Source organism: Gigantopelta aegis, chromosome 7, assembly GCF_016097555.1.
Source record: "Gigantopelta aegis isolate Gae_Host chromosome 7, Gae_host_genome, whole genome shotgun sequence".
NCBI classification, from domain to species: Eukaryota; Metazoa; Mollusca; class Gastropoda; order Neomphalida; family Peltospiridae; genus Gigantopelta; species Gigantopelta aegis.
The window spans coordinates 7856874-7876225 of NC_054705.1; the positions used below are offsets into that span (position 1 = coordinate 7856874).

Here is a 19352-nt window from a genome sequence, read left to right on the forward strand (position 1 = left end):
ATTATTAGATTCTATAATTGTAATTGTTGTTGTGACAATTAAATGTACTGCGTGACGTAATTTAGGTTTCTAAGTTTTAAAATTAAACGTTGCAAGCCTTGCCGGTTAGTCGATTAAGAAAAGTTTATTTTGATATATTTATTATAAACATTTATTATATTTTTGTTAAGAAAGAAGAACAATTTAGCAACGTTTAAAGAACATTGTATATAATTTCAACAGCGAATCAGTTTCTTTTTGGAGAAAAGAACGCTGTTTGTTTTCAAAGGAAGCACATTTAAAGTTTTCCAACAGTGTGGATCGTGACAACAAGTACATTATTTGTTTAAATGAAGAACAGTGTTACAATGTGGATTGGTCTCTTTTAACTCTGCTGTAAACTTTAACATTGTTATAATTATAATAGCGTTTACACTTTTGTTGATATACACAAATAACGGTCAGTTTTGCCAAATTGTTCTAAGTTTTCTCAAGATGCCAAAAGGAATTAAAGGAAAAAAGGGGAAAAGTTTATCCAAGGAAAATCGTACACGAGCGCCAGAGCCACCAGCACAAGCGACTGCAACGGCCGAGCCAGAGACATCACAACAGCCAAGTTTAGATCTGACCGAAGAGCAGCTGACAAAAGTTGCCCAACAATTAATGCCGCAAATTGTTGAATCTGTGTCACTAGCTCCTGCTACAGGTATATTTAATTATGCAAGCCAGATTGATAGTATAAATGATAATGCTATAAGCGTGTGTGTGTGTGTGTGTGTGTGTGTGTGTGTGTGTGTATATATATACATATGTGTGGTGTGTGTGTGGTGGGTGCCCGTATCTTCGATATGACGGGTTTTTTTCTATGTCAGTTCCATTACATCGCTGATATTTTCTACTTTCAATGACCGTAACGTGGGTGATTTCTGTGTAAAGCCCCGGTCACACTATTAAGGATCGTCTGGCCGGATCCACGACGGATGAAAACCTCACGGATGACCCCGGATAGTGGCGGTCCTCTGCGGATGCACAACGGAGCGCTACGGGTCGGTAAGGATCGGTACAATTTAGTATCGACCACAACGGATTGTCACGAATGATGGCTAACCCGGCGTCCTGATCCATGACAGTGACTGGGTCTTAATCCTGAAAATTTAGTATACAAGCATACATGTTGTTCTGCAGTCCGTTTGACACCCAATGACCGATATATTTTATTGTGCTCGGATGTCGTTAAACATTCATTCACACATGTGTATTTACCTTTATTTAACACCCAGTAGCCGAGGCTTTTTTTCGTGCTGGGGTGTCGTTAAACATTCATTCAAACATGCGTATCTACCTTTATCTAACACCCAATAGCCGAGGCCTTTTTTGTCCTGGGGTGTCGTTAAAAATTCATTCACACATGTGTATTTACCTTTATTTAACACCCAGTAGCCGAGGCCTTTTTCGTACTATTATACGCACATTTATACGCACTCCGAACTGCTATTATTGAATACTTAACTGTCTCTTGAATGAACGCTGGGTCGATACTAACAAAGTACTATCTATAACGCCTGTGTGTGTGTGTGCGTGCGTGCGTGTATTAATTTATGTCATATTAATCGGAGGTAAGGGAAACAAGGTGTGGGAGTAGAGAGTTAAAGTTTGTTTTGTTAACGTCACCACTAGGGCACATTGCTTTATTAATCATCGGCTATTGAATGTCAAACATTTGGTCATTTTGACATAGTCTTACAGAACAAACCCTCTACATGTTTCCGTTTTATATGCACCATACCATAGACAGGATAGCACACACCACGGACTTTGATATGCCACTCGTGGTGCACTGGCTGGCATGAGACATGACAGTAGACAGATTCAGGGGGATCCATCCAATCAACACACATGGTGAGTTATTATTTGTATTCTGCAAATTTGCAAGGGCGGAGTCAGGAATGCTTTGACCTCCTTGGGTCCGCCCCTGATTGATGTACCCAACACCCTCGTCTAGATTAACAACAGAGATGTGTACCGACTTTTACAAAGTGCATTGTTCATAAAAACATCAAAACCACTCCAAAATATAGTCATGCGAGTGCGTAAACAATATTATAGCCTACGTACAATATAAATATACGGGGGGGGGGGGGGGGGGGGGAGGGTATATTGCACGTATACTATGCACTAAGGAGCGCAAATGTACGTATAATGAGTTCATACCCATGAGAATACATATTATATGTTATACACTCACACGCACGCTCGCACACACTGACACCCACGCACACGCGAGCATACACACAAACACACACATACATGTGAGTAAGATATAGACATACACAGTGAGACAGAGACATATCGATATGGAGGAAGGGAGAGAGAGAGAGAGAGAGAGAGAGAGAGAGAGAGAGAGAGAGAGAGAGAGAGAGAGAGAGAGAGAGAGAGAGAGAGATTTGTACCAACTTTTCCAGACTACTGTTCATATAAACATCCAAAACACATTATAGCCTACGTACAATATAAAGTGAAGTAGTGCATATAATGCATGTAATATAGGGGGGGGGGGGGGGGGGGGGGGGGAGTATTTTGCACGTATAATATGCACTAAGAAGCTATAATGTGAGTTCAAACCCAAGAGAATACATATTATATGTGACACCGGTATTCCACACACACACACACACACACACACACACACTGGCATACACAGTGTGTATGTGTATATGTAAATCCCTGAGTATAATTCTGTGTGTGTGTGATTGTGCGCACGTGCATGGTGTCAAGGTGTAATGCATATCTGTTGCCATCAACACACTGAAGGAGATAAATGAAAAAATACCATCAATGTGCAATTAATCCGAAAAACAAATGCCAGTAAAATGATAAAACATTAAGGTCATATTTTGACACGCATATATCCACTGTATTCAGAACCTGACAAATTGCTACCAATTATTCCTGAGCGACAGCGATCTGCAGTAACAGCGCTATCTGCAACAGCGCTATCTGCAGTAACAACGCGATCTGTAGTAACTACATTTAGCGTTGCAGTTGCTGCCGCTATTTGTTATAGGATTCGACATCTGTAGTAGCTGAAAAATAGACTTCGAACCGCCATCTGTTATGTTTGTCGCTATCTGTTGTATCTAAGTGTATGTGGGACATCAAGCCGCCATGTGTTGTAAGTATCGTTAAGTAATAACGTAATTGCGGAATGTAAGGTACCTAGAGTACTATTACATTTCAGGCTTTAACAACTGTGGGGAAATGTCTGTTCGCTACAGGTATGTGCCCAGGTTAGCGTGCTTGAACCGTAAGTGGACATAATCACAACAATAGCGTTCAAACAAGCAATACATTTTTTTATAAGAACACTGATTTTTCCCGCATCTGAATCGAATGAGGATATAGCATGTTAGTGATGATATTCTATTAAGGTTCACACATGCCGCCATGACCATGGGATTCTGCTTACTAGGATATCTTGTTCAAAACTGATTAGATTGAAAGAAAAATCGCTGCTACTTTTATTACCATGTTAACCTTTATAAATTATACACTTCCACACATACAGGACAGTTCATACCACAGTAGTTGAAAAACATGTACTAGTCATGAAGAACCAGTCCGAATAATTGGCTTACATATACTTACCACTAAATATAGTGGTGCACTCATTCAGGGTTAGATTACGTGTATTGGAAAATAAAATATATATCTGACAACATGAAACCCGATAGGTACGTTTGACTGACACTTGACGTAAACCAGTTATTTCATTTGGTTGATGGTAAACCTTCACCGATTGAATACACGCACGGTATCTCATTCATTTCAACTTTACTTTCCTGCTTATATCCAATGAAGGTTCACGCACGCTATCATGGGCACACACCAGCACAGTGGTTAGTGTTAGATTTTTTTTTTAGTAAGAGTGCTACTACAGTGGCGTATCCAGAAAATCCATTTAGGGGGGCCCCAATGTCATGAGACCGAAAATATTGTTTCATTTGCATCTTTGAATGGAGGAGTAGGACTTCTAGGTGTGTGACATCGGTCAGGCATAAGGCCAGAATTTTTTATTAGTTGTTCCTTGGATTCTCTAATAAAATGTTTTTTTTAACAATATATATAAAATTATAACAGTGAACAGTTCGAAATATACATTTCTAACATTTTCTTGACTCAGAGAGAGAGAGAGAGAGAGAGAGAGAGAGAGAGAGAGAGAGAGAGAGAGAGAGAGAGACGCTAGAGAACGTGCGTGTGTATGCGTGTTTTATTTCGCATCTTTCATTTTATAACAGATCGCGCTGAGTTGCAGAAATGAACAAAATTCCTAACTGCAGTACTGCTGTAACAGATCGCGACATATTATCTGCATCAAGGCAACATTTCGTAGTTTTTATCACAGATAACGGCAGCAACTGCAACGCTAAATGTAGTTACTGCAGATAGCGGTGTTACTGCAGATCGCTGTCGCTCAGTTTTGTTTTATGTCAACGAGTGATGTCTCGTCCATAAATCCAAATTTTGTGATAAATCCGTATAATTAACAACAAAACACAGTGATATTATCATCTAAATAGTCATCGAGCTCTTAAAGCATTACAAACAAAGTTACTTAATTTCCATTTATAAACATTACTTTTTATATCAAGAACAATTTTTCGTTTTAAGTCTGTTAGGTTCACATCTGTATTTTGTGGCAGATATTCGATACTTAAATCATTATACAATGTACATATAAAAATAAAATGTAATTCATCTTCAACTGTATCAGGACAGACAGGACAATTTTTGGTCAGGTCATGTCTATATCTATTTTTATACACACAAAAAAAAGACACCGAAAACAGTGACAAAGTTGACATTTTGCTGACGTGCCATTACACTGTGGAAAGTACAAAATGAAAATAATAAGGAGTGTAGTTATACGTCACAATTGTTTTTATTGTATTTTCTTCACACCCGTTGGTGAGAACATCATTCGTTATTTATGATAACACACACGTAACACAGGTACGTGTATTGACCATGTTTAAGACCTACGATTGGCTGCTCCTAGGTGATGAGCAAGTCAAAAATGCCACATATGCAATGAAAACACAGCACGAGGGAAATCAATTACACTGTGACAATCATGTGTCTGTTAGCTACAAGAGCAAAGGATTGGAAATATTTTGAGTCGAAAAATATGTTAAAATTTGCTTAAAACCTGGTTTTGAGGATATGTAAGAAATAGAATAATACATTCGTGTCCGTTAAATACCATTTATCTCACAACTCGTTAAAAAACGTATCGAACTCGCTTTAAAACAACTCGTTGTAAGATAAATGGTATCTAACGGCCATTCATGTATTATTCTCTATTTAACACAGACAACTTGACATCATGGGAAGCCATTGTTGGTTTTCCATCGATTTCAGAAAGTGTCACTGCAGGGCCGTCATCGGGTGTTGGGATCTCATAAATATTCAAATGACCATATAGTATGTTAGGTATGAACTATCCACGCAACGAAATGCTAATGTTGGAAATTGTGGTTTTGCTTGGGTAACCCACTATATTATCCGGAACTGGACAAAGTGATCCGTAACTGGCGTAAGTTTGCCAGCTGGCATAACACTATTCTTGGCATCAGTTTACCTAAATTTACATTCTATATCACTGTTCCTTTATAAAGTTGGTTATCTTTATCACGAAGCATTTTCAAAAAGTCATACGCGCACTTGTTGAAAAAATTCACAGTTTTTTAAAACAGTGATCTGGAACTGGCGCATTATCTACATTAAGTATGTCGAACGAAACACGAGCGGATTGTGTATTTAATTACAAGGATACGAGATTAAAAACGCATCGCATTAACGCGGTTTTCTTATGAGTGGTCCTGTATCTGTGTGAATTGTAACAATGATTGGGACAAATAATAAGCAAAGTAATTTTCAAATATGTATTGTATACATTCGTAATAATCAATAATGTGTAGTTACAACAGATTCACGGGAGTGACGCTAGTTTCTAGAATATTATTCGTCAGCCATTATTATTCGTCAGCCATTATGAAACAAATGCCATCTCAGGTCGCGTTGCGACTTACCGTATTAGACAGACAACACTTAGTATTGCTGTCCACATTGCTGGCAAAACCTATACCAGAAAGAGTTATTTGCAATATTGTTCAACATGCATCCACACAAGTTACATCGAATGCCACCGCTGTGCTTGCTTCTAAAGTTTCTCAGTTTCTCAGAGAATGGCGCCACGGATACATCTTTGCAGACAGCATGGTTGTGAATCAGCAACTGCTCCTTGTCTGTCAGCACGCCGCTAGGAACCACTGTCCGGACAAAGAACTCTCTGTCCAGAAGAGGGAAGCGGATCTGCTGGACGATGTCTCCAAGTTGTGTTCGTAAAGTCTCGGTATTGATGGCCACGTGTTTCTGCTCACACTGGTGCTTGGCCCACTCAAAGGCAGCCTGTAATACTTCTTTTTCGTCTGCTTGGAGGTCATCAGACTTCACGACATCCAGTACGGACTCCTGTGATAAGGTCAGAAAATCAGGTGACTTCAAAGCCGAATTTCCGTTTTCCAAGATGTATTTAATGGCCGTGTTACATAGTTCATCTACATTAAAGAACTTGGCTTGTTCCAGGATAGTGCAGACGTTCTTGGCGTTTAAGGATGTGTTAAGGAATTTCAGACAAATATCTTCCAGCTTTCCAGTGCTGTACTTTTTTGCTAGGTACAGTAGATGCATTACGTTATCAGATTTCACTTTGACGTCATCAGCGTACACGAATCTGACAAAAATAAACCAATAATTATATTAAGTGTAAAATGTGCAACTCAAGCGCTAATGAAAGATGATGAAGATTTGCCATTTGTGTTTATATTGTGATGGATTGTATGATTCAATATCAATGTTTCATGAAATTGTACTATTTACGAAAAGGGATTTTTCTTTAAAGCAGTTAAACATAGTATTTCTATTTGGCTTTTCCAACAACAACAAGAAGTTTATTCAATATTAAGGCCACAGGCCGAAAATACACAAACACGTATATATGTTCTCGCATGCATGTGGTTAACTTACAGTACATCACCGGTTTGATTTCTTATTACAGATACCTGATATAAAAACAATGACAAATTGTACAACAATTGTTCATTTGTAGATGACGTCAGTAAAAAGTGTGTTTTATTTAACCACGCCACTAGATTTTTGTATCTTATCATCAGGTATTGGACGTCAAACATATGGTCATTCTGACACTGTTCTTTTTAGACGAAACACGCTGTCGCCACATAGGCTACTCTTTTACGACAAACAGCAAGGGATCTTTTATTTGCGCTTCCCACAGGCAGGATAGCACAAACCATGGCCATTGTTGAACCAGTTATGGATCACTAGTTGGTGCAAGTGGTTTACACCTATCCACTGAGCCTTGTGGAGCACTCGCTCAGTTGGAGTCGGTATCTGGGATCCGAACCCAGTACCTACCAGCCTGTAGACCGATGGCCTAAACACGACGCCACCGAGGCCGGTCAGGTAGATGACATCAGTTTCACAAAAATAATCGAAGGTGGTAAATGCGAATATTTATTGATAAAATAAAAAAGAAACGTTTTTCTAAAGTCCGTATACTTTTTACACTCGAGTAATACATGTAGTTGGTCTTCAATAAAAAAAACCTCGTCATTATTCCTACAAAAAGGGCACCATCTTTGTGCATAGGTTATATTGTTAAAGTTGCCAGTGTCTACAGCTAATCCAAAGTTATTGCATCTAAACTTCGACAGGGCCCTTTTGACATGTACCACAATGTTAAGTTGCAAGTACCGTTCGATATTCAAAAGAGATTTATACTGCTTGTAATAATAACGTGAAGCAGATATATTTATATCAACTAACGACTGTTGCTGTAAATTGTCATAAAGTCTCTGTTTAAACAATGCGATAAACGAATCAATATTATATACTTCCTGACATAGCCAAAACCAAAACCATAATTAAATAAAATTTGTTTCACTTTTATAGCCCAATTAATGTACCCAACATCATCTAAAGATTTTAACATCAAATAACTTTGACAAGGTAGTCTGAAAGGAGGTAGTTGAATAAGTTTACACCAATATTTGATAACTCTTGTCATATAAATAAGTTGAAGATGGACCCTACCACACTCACCCAACACAATATATTTTGTTTGCTGATTTCCCAACCTTAAGCAGGTATTTACAAAATTGAATTTGCACAACTTCAATAATTTGGATCTGATAGTACCGCATATTTCTGATCCATAACGTAAAATTGGAGTTATCATGGCATCAAATAATTTAAAGCTATCTGAAAAAGGTATATTTCCTGCTGTCTTGTGGTATCGGTAAAGTGTCAACAAAGATTTGTTTGCCTGAGCAGAAAGACAGAGCTGAGCTTCATTCCAAGATAATTTCGGAGTGAACATAATACCTAGATACTTGTAAAACGAAACTGCTTTAATTTGAGATCCCACGTAAAACCACTTTTCATATGATCGAAGGAGACCACTATTTTTAAATACCATAACTTTAGTCTTATCAAGATTAATTTCCATTCCAGTAGCTATGCAAAACTGTTCAATAAGTTTAATATTGGTTTGTAACTGAGAGCATGTATCAGCAAGTGTGGCAACATCGTCTGCAAATATCAAAGTATGCATATTCTCCATATTAGCTGAAATGAATACTCCGTGATTACCAGTGTTTTTGAAGAATTTACTTAGTTTATTCATAAAAATTATAAACAATTGAGGGCTAAGAGTACAGCCCTGACGTATACCGACATTACACTTGAAATATTCAGAGAGCCCATTTACTGTCTTTACACAAGCGCTGACTTTACTATACATTGATGCAACAATGTTTAAAGAAAAATTCTGAAATGCCAACCTCATTTAGACTATTTAATAAAACACCATGCCGCACTGTGTCAAATGCTTTTGAAAAATCTACAAAGAAGCAATAAAATCTTCAGTTACGTTTACAAATACACTTCTCAATAGCTGCATGGAGAGTAAATATATGGTCAATAGTTGAGTAAGTAGCACAAAAGCCTGCTTGGTTTTCTTCAATTATTAAATTTTCATCACACCAGCCTTGCAAGCGATCATTTAAAACTGATGCAAAAATCTCGCTTAAAGAATCGGTCAATGAAATCCCTCTATAGTTATTTGGCTCATTTCTTGATCCAGATTTAAAAATGGGGCATATAATACTTTTCCTCCCAGCTATTGGGATATATACCACAGTCAAATATTTTATTAAATAGAATCTTTAAAAATGGTGTCAGGTATGATTATGTATTACCCTCCTGGTGAAGATATAGCGGTGTCGTACAAATTTCGTACGGACCACCAGGTGCGTATTACAAACTGTATTTTGATTTGTCAACAGGGAACAGAGTCAATTTCGATTGGTTGGACAGCGACCTTATTAGCATAACGGGACTATTTTTTTCGTTCATAATGTCAGTAACATCCACAACTTTTACTACAAATGTCATTCACCGATTCAGCAATGCCATTCATTAAAAGTTGATGTAAACTGGACCGCGCGAGAAATATTTTTAAAATAAGGAACAGAACAGAACAATAATTAAACATATTTATTTTATTTATTATGTGGATTTTTGGTCTAAAAATTGTTATTGTCAGTTGTGCTTTGTGAATTCATCATTATTAAGGTCTACGACAGTCACTTTTTGGACCCTTGTTTTGGCTTTGTACACAATAAATGAAACATATCCAACGTTAATCTTTTCATGATATATTTGACAAAAGGTAGTGGGGTTTGTTTTTAAACTTAAACTTAATATTTTTTGTAGAATTATGAAAAAGTAAATAATACCGACCTGTAAACAGCGTTGTTTGCTTGTTGTAGAAATTTAACAGGGGTCAAGGTTAGTAGACCAGTTTTGATTTTAATGTGGCGATGCATTGTAATAATATAGCTAATTTTGAATTTGAATGACGTCAGAATTATTTTTGTTCGAACATTACTGAAGCACCTGAATGTGTTTGAAGAAAATTATGTGATTAATTTTTTTTACCTTTTACGAAATATGGATTTCGAGTGAAATTACGGTAAGATATGCTACATTGATTGTGTACAAAGCCAAAACAAGGGCGCGAAAAGTGACTTTCTCTTATTGGTTGGATTTTTGGTCAACAAATTGTCAACAAATTGTCATTGTTAGTTGTGATTTGTGAATTCATCATTATTAGCATAACCAGTGGCGTAACGGGAACATTTGTTTCTTGGGGGCGTTTTGTTAAAATATGGAATTATGCATTAGTTTTACCCATTTTTCACCTAATATGAAAATAAACATATATTTATGCATGTACCTTACAGCTTTCTTTAAATTGAAAAAAGAAACCCGATTGAAATTTATGGGGAAGTACGTCTACATCACTCCCCTGAAAACGTCACTGAGAAGTAGCGGAAGTACAACGAACTATTTCTCAATGCGGCGGTACGTAGTCGTGCACTGGCTAGTTATGCAACTCAACATCCGGTCTTGAAATGCAAAATTGATTGATTGATTTATTTGTTTTTCATAATTTGTGTGATTTAAAGGAGGGTAATAAATAAAATACCACACTCGTTTTCGCTAGATATAATTTTTACGAAACGATTGAACTTCCCAAACGTATCTGACCTCACTTTCGTTCGGTCAGATACGTTTGGGAAATTCACTCGTTTCGTAAAAATGATATCTAGCGAAAACTCGTATATTATTCTATATGTATTTTTCAGGAATTCGTTCAGTATACCATCTGGTCCTGGAGCTTTATTATTACGTAAACCACTGATATGGGTTTGGATCTCAGTTTCCGTAATAGGGCTGTTTAAAATATTTGTTGGAAAATGCAATCTTTCCCCCGTTTTTTTTTATAATAAGTGTTATTACCAGGTTCAGAATAAAACAAGAGAAATTTAAAGTGATCTACCCATTGCTGGAAAGTTATGTTATTGTGTACAGTTTGGTTTATTGAGTCTTGTTTTATCATTTTCCAAAATGTTTTGGAACAATTCCTAGCAGACATTAGTTTTTCATTTTGGTTTTTGAAATGAGCATTTTTCTTTTTAACAACCATGTATTTAAATCGGTTACGACATTCTCTGTACATATTTAAGTTGCATCCCCTGTTTCTGTGTACCCTAAGAGCTAAATATTTATCATGTTTTTGTGTTTCAAGTTCATCATCCCACCAAGGAGGTTGGCTGGTAATCTTGTTTTTTAAGTTCCCTATGTATACTTTCCTATTGCCAACATCAGCCTTGTGAAAGATGCTTACTAAAGAACTTAATGTTTCCTCTACTCTTGTTCCAGCAAGATGCAGCAGCTTATTTTTGTTTTGCGAGAAAAGGTTTATAAACTCTTTCAAACATTTAGTATTAGTTAAGGCATCTTCACTCCAGATATATTTGTTCCAAACATTACCTTCTCCTTGTACTAACTTGCTATATTCAGATTAGCCGTTAACTGATCAGAACTATAAAGAACATATGAGTACGCTCTAAATGAACAGTAACAAGAAAAATGGTTGGATGAATCATGAGAATCTATATCAAAGTCGGAGATGGATGGGACAAGTGAAGAAGAAACTATCATATAATCAACTAAACTAGCACCATTGTAGGTTAAACAAGTAAACTCATTTGGCTGTTATGTTAGAATACAACATTGTCCAAGCGATGTTTTAAACATTATACAAATGTATAGTTAATTTATAGAATATCAGTTTTTAAAAGACGTCTAATAGGTGAATCAAGAGGGTCAAATCTGGTTAGGGTTTTTAAGCAAGTTCTTTGGATTATTCTGAACCAGTATCATTTTGAAAATGAACTTTCTGTTTTTATTAATAAATATATTAAAGAAAGTATCTTTCTTGCCTTGACCGGTGATGCATTAATCATTAAATAACATCTTGGAAATTAGTATTAACAGGCAATATTCCTCAGACTCTATAAGGTGTTAGTAAAGTTTAAATAATTGTGCAAATGTGTTGGGTATAAGTCGGAGAGTGGTTGTTTTTGGTTGTTTTGTTTTTGTATTTATTTTATTATATGCATATTGTATTATGTTGATATTATAAATAAAGAGAAAAGCTCCAATGGTTTGATATACACTGAACATGCAATGCCATGCTGACCTCACTTCTCGTCAGACTTGTAGCAAGTTTTGTCTATTCTGATATAAATAAGTTACACACAAAATGCATGTAACAGACAACGGCGGTGTGCAGCCTTTGAGTTGTCCAGCGTTCTAACTTCTCTAATTATTTATATATTTATTTGTTTATTACCTGAGAAACAGATTAAAGACAGTGACGTCAACATCCGGGATATCCACCACACCCTTTTCAGCCAGTGGACCATCAAACATGGCTGCAAACACGTGACTGCGACTTATCAGCATGAACTTGTGAGCTTGAATTATGCCCCTTGTTGGACCAACGCGGAACGTGACGTCGCAGGCAATCTTATTTTCTAGCATGAAAAGGTTGGTTTCTGCCAGAGATCTTCCAGTCTGCCAGTCATCGTTCAGTCCTAAAGCTCGTGTTGCCTTCCTTGGGGTCTTATTTATCCTCTGTAGTGACTCCATTTTAAGATTTCTGGTTTGACACTGTTGACTGAAATGAGTGTGAGACTGGTTATGTATATGCGTGCAAATACACACTGAAACAAATACAAAGTTGAAAATGTATTTTGTTTAACGACACCACCAGAGCACACTGATTTATTAATCATCGGATATTGGATGTTAAACATTTGGTAATATTGACGTACATTCGATAGAGAAGAAACCCGCTACATTATTCTGTTAGTAGCAAGGGATTTGTTATATGCACCATCCCACAGGCAGGATAACACATACCAAGACTTTTGATATACCAGTAGTGGTGCACTGGCTGAAACGAGATATAACCCAATGGGCCCACCGACGGGGATCGAACCCAAACCGACCGCGCATCAAGTGAATGTTTTACGACAGCTACGTCCGGTCTCTCTCTCTCTCTCTCTCTCTCTCTCTCTCTCTCTCTCTCTCTCTCTCTCTCTCTCACGCACGCCATCTCACAGACAAGATATCACATACCACGGTTTTTGATATACCAGTCATGATACTCTGTCTGGAATGAGAAATAGCCTAACGGACTACCGGCTTTACCACTTGGATCGACCCTACGCTTTACCACGCCTACACCCTGTTCACCCTTAAACACATTTATATTAAACGCTTTACCACTGCCTACACCCTGTTCACCCTTAAACACATTTATATTAAACGCTTTACCACTGGCCTACACCCTGTTCACCCTTAAACACATTTATATTAAACGCTTTACCACTGGCCTACACCCTGTTCACCCTTAAACACATTTATATTAAACGCTTTACCACTGGCCTACACCCTGTTCACCCTTAAACACATTTATATTAAACGCTTTACCACTGGCCTACACCCTGTTCACCCTTAAACTTAAACATTTATATTAAACGCTTTACCACTGGCCTACACCCTGTTCACCCTTAAACACATTTATATTAAACGCTTTACCACTGGCCTACACCCTGTTCACCCTTAAACACATTTATATTAAACGCTTTACCACTGGCCTACACCCTGTTCACCCTTAAACACATTTATATTAAACGCTTTACCACGCCTACACCCTGTTCACCCTTAAACACATTTATATTAAACGCTTTACCACTGGCCTACACCCTGTTCACCCTTAAACACATTTATATTAAACGCTTACACCACTGCCCTACACCCTGTTCACACCCTTAAACACATTTATATTAAACGCATTTATTTAAACGCTTTACCACTGGCCTACACCCTGTTCACACCCTTAAACACATTTATATTAAACGCTTTACCACTGGCCTACACCCTGTTCACCCTTAAACACATTTATATTAAACGCTTTACCACTGGCCTACACCCTGCTTTACCACTGGCCTACACCCTGTTCACCCTTAAACACATTTATATTAAACGCTTCACCACTGGCCTACACCCTGTTCACCCTTAAACACATTTATATTAAACGCATTTATATTAAACGCTTTACCACTGCCCTACACCCTGTTCACCCTTAAACACATTTATATTAAACGCTTTACCACTGGCCTACACCCTGTTCACCCTTAAACACATTTATATTAAACGCTTTACCACTGGCCTACACCCTGTTCACCCTTAAACACATTTATATTAAACGCTTTACCACTGCCCTACACCCTGTTCACCCTTAAACACATTTATATTAAACGCTTTACCACTGCCCTACACCCTGTTCACCCTTAAACACATTTATATTAAACGCTTTACCACTGGCCTACACCCTGTTCACCCTGGCCTACACATTTATATTAAACGCTTTACCACTGGCCTACACCCTGTTCACCCTTAAACACATTTATATTAAACGCTTTACCACTGGCCTACACCCTGTTCACCCTTAAACACATTTATATTAAACGCTTTACCACTGCCCTACACCCTGTTCACCCTTGGCCTACACCCTGTTCACCCTTCACCCTTAACACATTTATATTAAACGCTTTACCACTGGCCTACACCCTGTTCACCCTTAAACACATTTATATTAAACGCTTTACCACTGCCCTACACCCTGTTCACCCTTAAACACATTTATATTAAACGCTTTACCACTGCCCTACACCCTGTTCACCCTTAAACACATTTATATTAAACGCTTTACCACTGGCCTACACCCTGTTCACCCTTAAACACATTTATATTAAACGCTTTACCACTGGCCTACACCCTGTTCACCCTTAAACACATTTATATTAAACGCTTTACCACTGGCCTACACCCTGTTCACCCTTAAACACATTTATATTAAACCACACTGGCCTACACCCTGTTCACCCTTAAACACATTTATATTAAATAAACGCTTTACCACTGGCCTACACCCTGTTAAACACATTTTATTAAACCACACTGCCTACACCCTGTTCACCCTTAAACACATTTATATTAAACGCTTTACCACTGCCCTACACCCTGTTCACCCTTAAACACATTTATATTAAACGCTTTACCACTGGCCTACACCCTGTTCACCCTTAAACACATTTATATTAAACGCTTTACCACTGCCCTACACCCTGTTCACCCTTAAACACATTTATATTAAACGCTTTACCACTGCCCTACACCCTGTTCACCCTTAAACACATTTATATTAAACGCTTTACCACTGCCCTACACCCTGTTCACCCTTAAACACATTTATATTAAACGCTTTACCACTGCCCTACACCCTGTTCACCCTTAAACACATTTATATTAAACGCTTTACCACTGCCCTACCACTGTTCACCCTACACCCTGTTCACCCTTAAACACATTTATATTAAACGCTTTACCACTGCCCTACACCCTGTTCACCCTTAAACACATTTATATTAAACGCTTTACCACTGGCCTACACCCTGTTCACCCTTAAACACATTTATATTAAACGCTTTACCACTGGCCTACACCCTGTTCACCCTTAAACACATTTATATTAAACGCTTTACCACTGCCCTACACCCTGTTCACCCTTAAACACATTTATATTAAACGCTTTACCACTGGCCTACACCCTGTTCACCCTTAAACACATTTATATTAAACGCTTTACCACTGCCCTACACCCTGTTCACCCTTAAACACATTTATATTAAACGCTTTACCACTGCCCTACACCCTGTTCACCCTTAAACAATTTATATTAAACGCTTTACCACTGCCCACCCTGTTCACCCTTAAACACATTTATATTAAAAACGCTGTTCACCACTAAACGCTTTACCACCCTACACCCTGTTCACCCTTAAACACATTTATATTAAAACCACACACCCTGTTCACCCTTACATTTATAAACGCTTTACCACTGCCCTACACCCTGTTCACCCTTAAACACATTTATATTAAACGCTTACCACTGCCCTACACCCTGTTCACCCTTAAACACATTTATATTAAACGCTTTACCACTGCCCTACACCCTGTTCACCCTTAAACACATTTATATTAAACGCTTTACCACTGCCCTACACCCTGTTCACCCTTAAACACATTTATATTAAACGCTTTCACCACTGCTTTACCACCCTACACCCTGTTCACCCTAAACACATTTATATTTTACCACTGCCCTACACCCTGTTCACCCTTAAACACATTTTATTACGCTTTACCACTGCCCTACACCCTGTTCACCCTTAAACACATTTATATTAAACGCTTTACCACTGCCCTACACCCTGTTCACCCTTAAACACATTTATATTAAACGCTTTACCACTGCCCTACACCCTGTTCACCCTTAAACACATTTATATTAAACGCTTCACCACTGCCCTACACCCTGTTCACCCTTAAACACATTTATATTAAACGCTTCACCACTGGCCTACACCCTGTTCACCCTTAAACACATTTATATTAAACGCTTTACCACTGGCCTACACCCTGTTCACCCTTAAACACATTTATATTAAACGCTTTACCACTGCCCTACACCCTGTTCACCCTTAAACACATTTATATTAAACGGCCGTGTAAGGGCTATTGCTCTTGGAACCAGATTGTGAACGATATTTTGTTTAAAAATGCATTAATTTTTTCCTAGCATAGGCCAGTTATGGTCACATATAAAATATTCCTTTCTTCTATAGATACAGATAAACAATGGGCTTGGGTGTCACACGCATTCTTTTCTTCCCCTACCGACCACTGATCAAGTGTGTCTGCACATTCCTTTCTTTTATTTTAATACCTAATTATTTCTGCTTGTAAAAGTAATGGGCTGGGGTATCACAAACATTCCTTTCTTCTCCTTTACAAGCATCCCCCCCCCCCCCCCCCCCCCCCCCCACAAGAAACATACCTTACTTGTCTTAATAACTGTCTATTAAAGGACTACTTTCCTTTATTTATTTTTTGAATCGCAATATCGTCAACTATATAAAAACGAAACGTCATTATGGTTTGATTATCACATTATTTTCATTTCAACTTTATTTTTGTGCTTATATCCAATTCAGGTTCAAGAACGCTGCCCTGAGCACACAAGTCAGCTATCTATGATACCGCGTTTCAATCAACCTTCTAATCAACAACATTCAAGCAACCATTCTGATTGACTAATCTTGTGTTCCGCGCGTTGTAAAAATTAGTTTGTCATTAACGGCAAAGAAAGCAGTTCTAGCAGACAATATAATATTCTTTCGTTTATTTACACTTCAGCTATCTGTTCAGAACAGTGGGGTTAGTAGTTAGTGGTTACCGAAGTCCGACCCCTCCCCCTTCCCCGAACCAGTGGCGTAGCAGGGTGGTTGGGGTGGGGGGTGGGGGCACTGTGGCAATGCTCTCACAATAAAACCTGTTTTTTTTTTTTTTTTTTTTTTTTACTGTATTACATTTTATAAAAAGATACACACACGCACACACACACACATGTGGGCTGCTCTCCCCCCCCCCCCCCCCCCCCAACACACATACCTCCAATATATAATCCTGGCTACGGCAGTGTCCCTAACACCGATTTCTGTTACGCACCAGTCATCCCTCCACAAGAAAATAACGATCGATATCGTTCTAATATAAGCCACAGTACAAGCCACAACCAGGAAGTAAATTAATATTGAACTTTCAATTCAGTTGAAACACGTCAAACATTTTCCAACGAGTTGAAGTAAATAAAACTCTAATATAATTACCTAAGTTCCTAAAGACAATTAAAATATTACGTACATTTATAATATAGTTTTAACAATTTCGTTTCACCTGTCACGAACTCCCTAGTATCGGTTTCGTTTCTTGGAAATGCCTGTCGTTAGATCGTATTGATTTGTTTCTGTTTATATACCGATGTTAATAGAAATGTTTACCCGTGAAAAGACCAACCGTAATCGAGGTTTGCGCTATAACAAATCAAATGACCATGATCGGTCTCAACCTAGCGCTTATGTCATACCATTTTTTTTTTAACCTAATTAGTGTCAAGAAAAGAAGAAAATACTTTATTAATCTCGGACCGTTGCACAGCGGCAGAGAGGAATATATAGATAACTTATAACATTCAGTCAGACAGAAAGACAATTTATTAACGTCTCATCTTATGTACATGTGCCTGCGAGAATATATATATATATATCTATATCTATATCTATATCTATATCTATATATATCTATCTATCTATCTATCTATCTATCTATCTATCTATCTATATATATATATATATATATCTGTGGGAATGGTTATATGGTAATAGAAAATTAATTAGGCAAACATTACAACCGCCAGTTCAGTATTACAATATGTTTTATGACCACCAAAGAGTTTGAAGGACGATTGGGGTCAGAAGTGAAATTTGAAAGTTGACGTTTTAAATCAGTAAATCGTAAATTAAAACAATAAAAACGACTAAAACCAAAACAATAACAACTGTATGATCAATAGAGGGAAAACGATTGACAGACCTTCCTGGAAATTGTCAAAATCGAGAATCACACCCCACGCACGTGTACGGGGCAACTGCGTGATGCACGTGCAAACTATGGAATGTGTTTCGGTGTGTTGATAAACAGACCTGAACGTTCTTTACTAGGATATCTGTGGTCAAAACGTATGTTCCGTTATATAGTTGATATTAACATTAATATTTCATATTAATCGGAGGTAATGGAAGAAAGGGGTGGGTGGAGAGATTCTTGGGGATCCATCCGATCACTACATATGATGAGTTATTACTTGTTTTCTGCAAATGTGCAAGGGCCGATTCAGGAACGTTTTGCCACCCACGTGAGTCCGTCCCTGACTGATATACTAAACACCCTCGTCTAGATTCACCAAATATTTGTCAGAGGGTGTGCATATTATACATATAAAATCGACTTGGGAAGTGTATATTACATGTATAATATGCACTGGGGAGTGCTTGCTCTACTACATATAATGTTGTCCGAGGAGTGCCAAAATATTTAATAACAATTCAAAGATTCTAAATATTTTTAAAAATATCACTCTATTAGTTTGTGACGACTACCCCTGAGAATATTTATACTAAGTTCCAGAATTATCCAATCAAAACTCTAGAAGATAAACTTTTCAATGTCCAATGTTAAATTTCTATTTATACTCTTAAAATGTATAAATAAATTTTAAATTTCCAAAATATATCTCTATATCCGCTGATACCGTGGAAAGAATGAGACGTTTTACAGCTACCAACGATCAATTTGCAATCAACTCAAAGAAAACCGACAGTAAAATAGTAAGACATTTGGGTAATGTT

At 37.6% G+C, this 19352-nt stretch overlaps 1 protein-coding gene across 3 annotated transcripts; it reads right to left on the bottom strand.

Annotated features, from left to right (window-relative positions):
• Positions 1–5907: 5907 nt before the first annotated feature.
• On the bottom strand, positions 5908–17912 carry LOC121377257 (BTB/POZ domain-containing protein 3-like). Of its 3 annotated transcripts, none has more exons than XM_041505177.1 (3): positions 17809–17912; positions 12323–12649; positions 5908–6772 (listed from the first exon to the last, which is right to left on the bottom strand). In XM_041505177.1, the coding sequence occupies exons 2-3, from the start codon at positions 12619–12621 to the stop codon at positions 6088–6090; spliced, it is 984 nt and encodes a 327-aa protein (XP_041361111.1). In that variant the 5' UTR covers positions 12622–12649; positions 17809–17912; the 3' UTR covers positions 5908–6087. The 3 variants fall into 3 exon arrangements, with proteins under 3 accessions (XP_041361111.1, XP_041361112.1, XP_041361113.1); XM_041505178.1 differs by having other exon boundaries at positions 17842–17893; XM_041505179.1 differs by having other exon boundaries at positions 12323–12695; positions 17809–17889.
• Positions 17913–19352: the final 1440 nt, after the last annotated feature.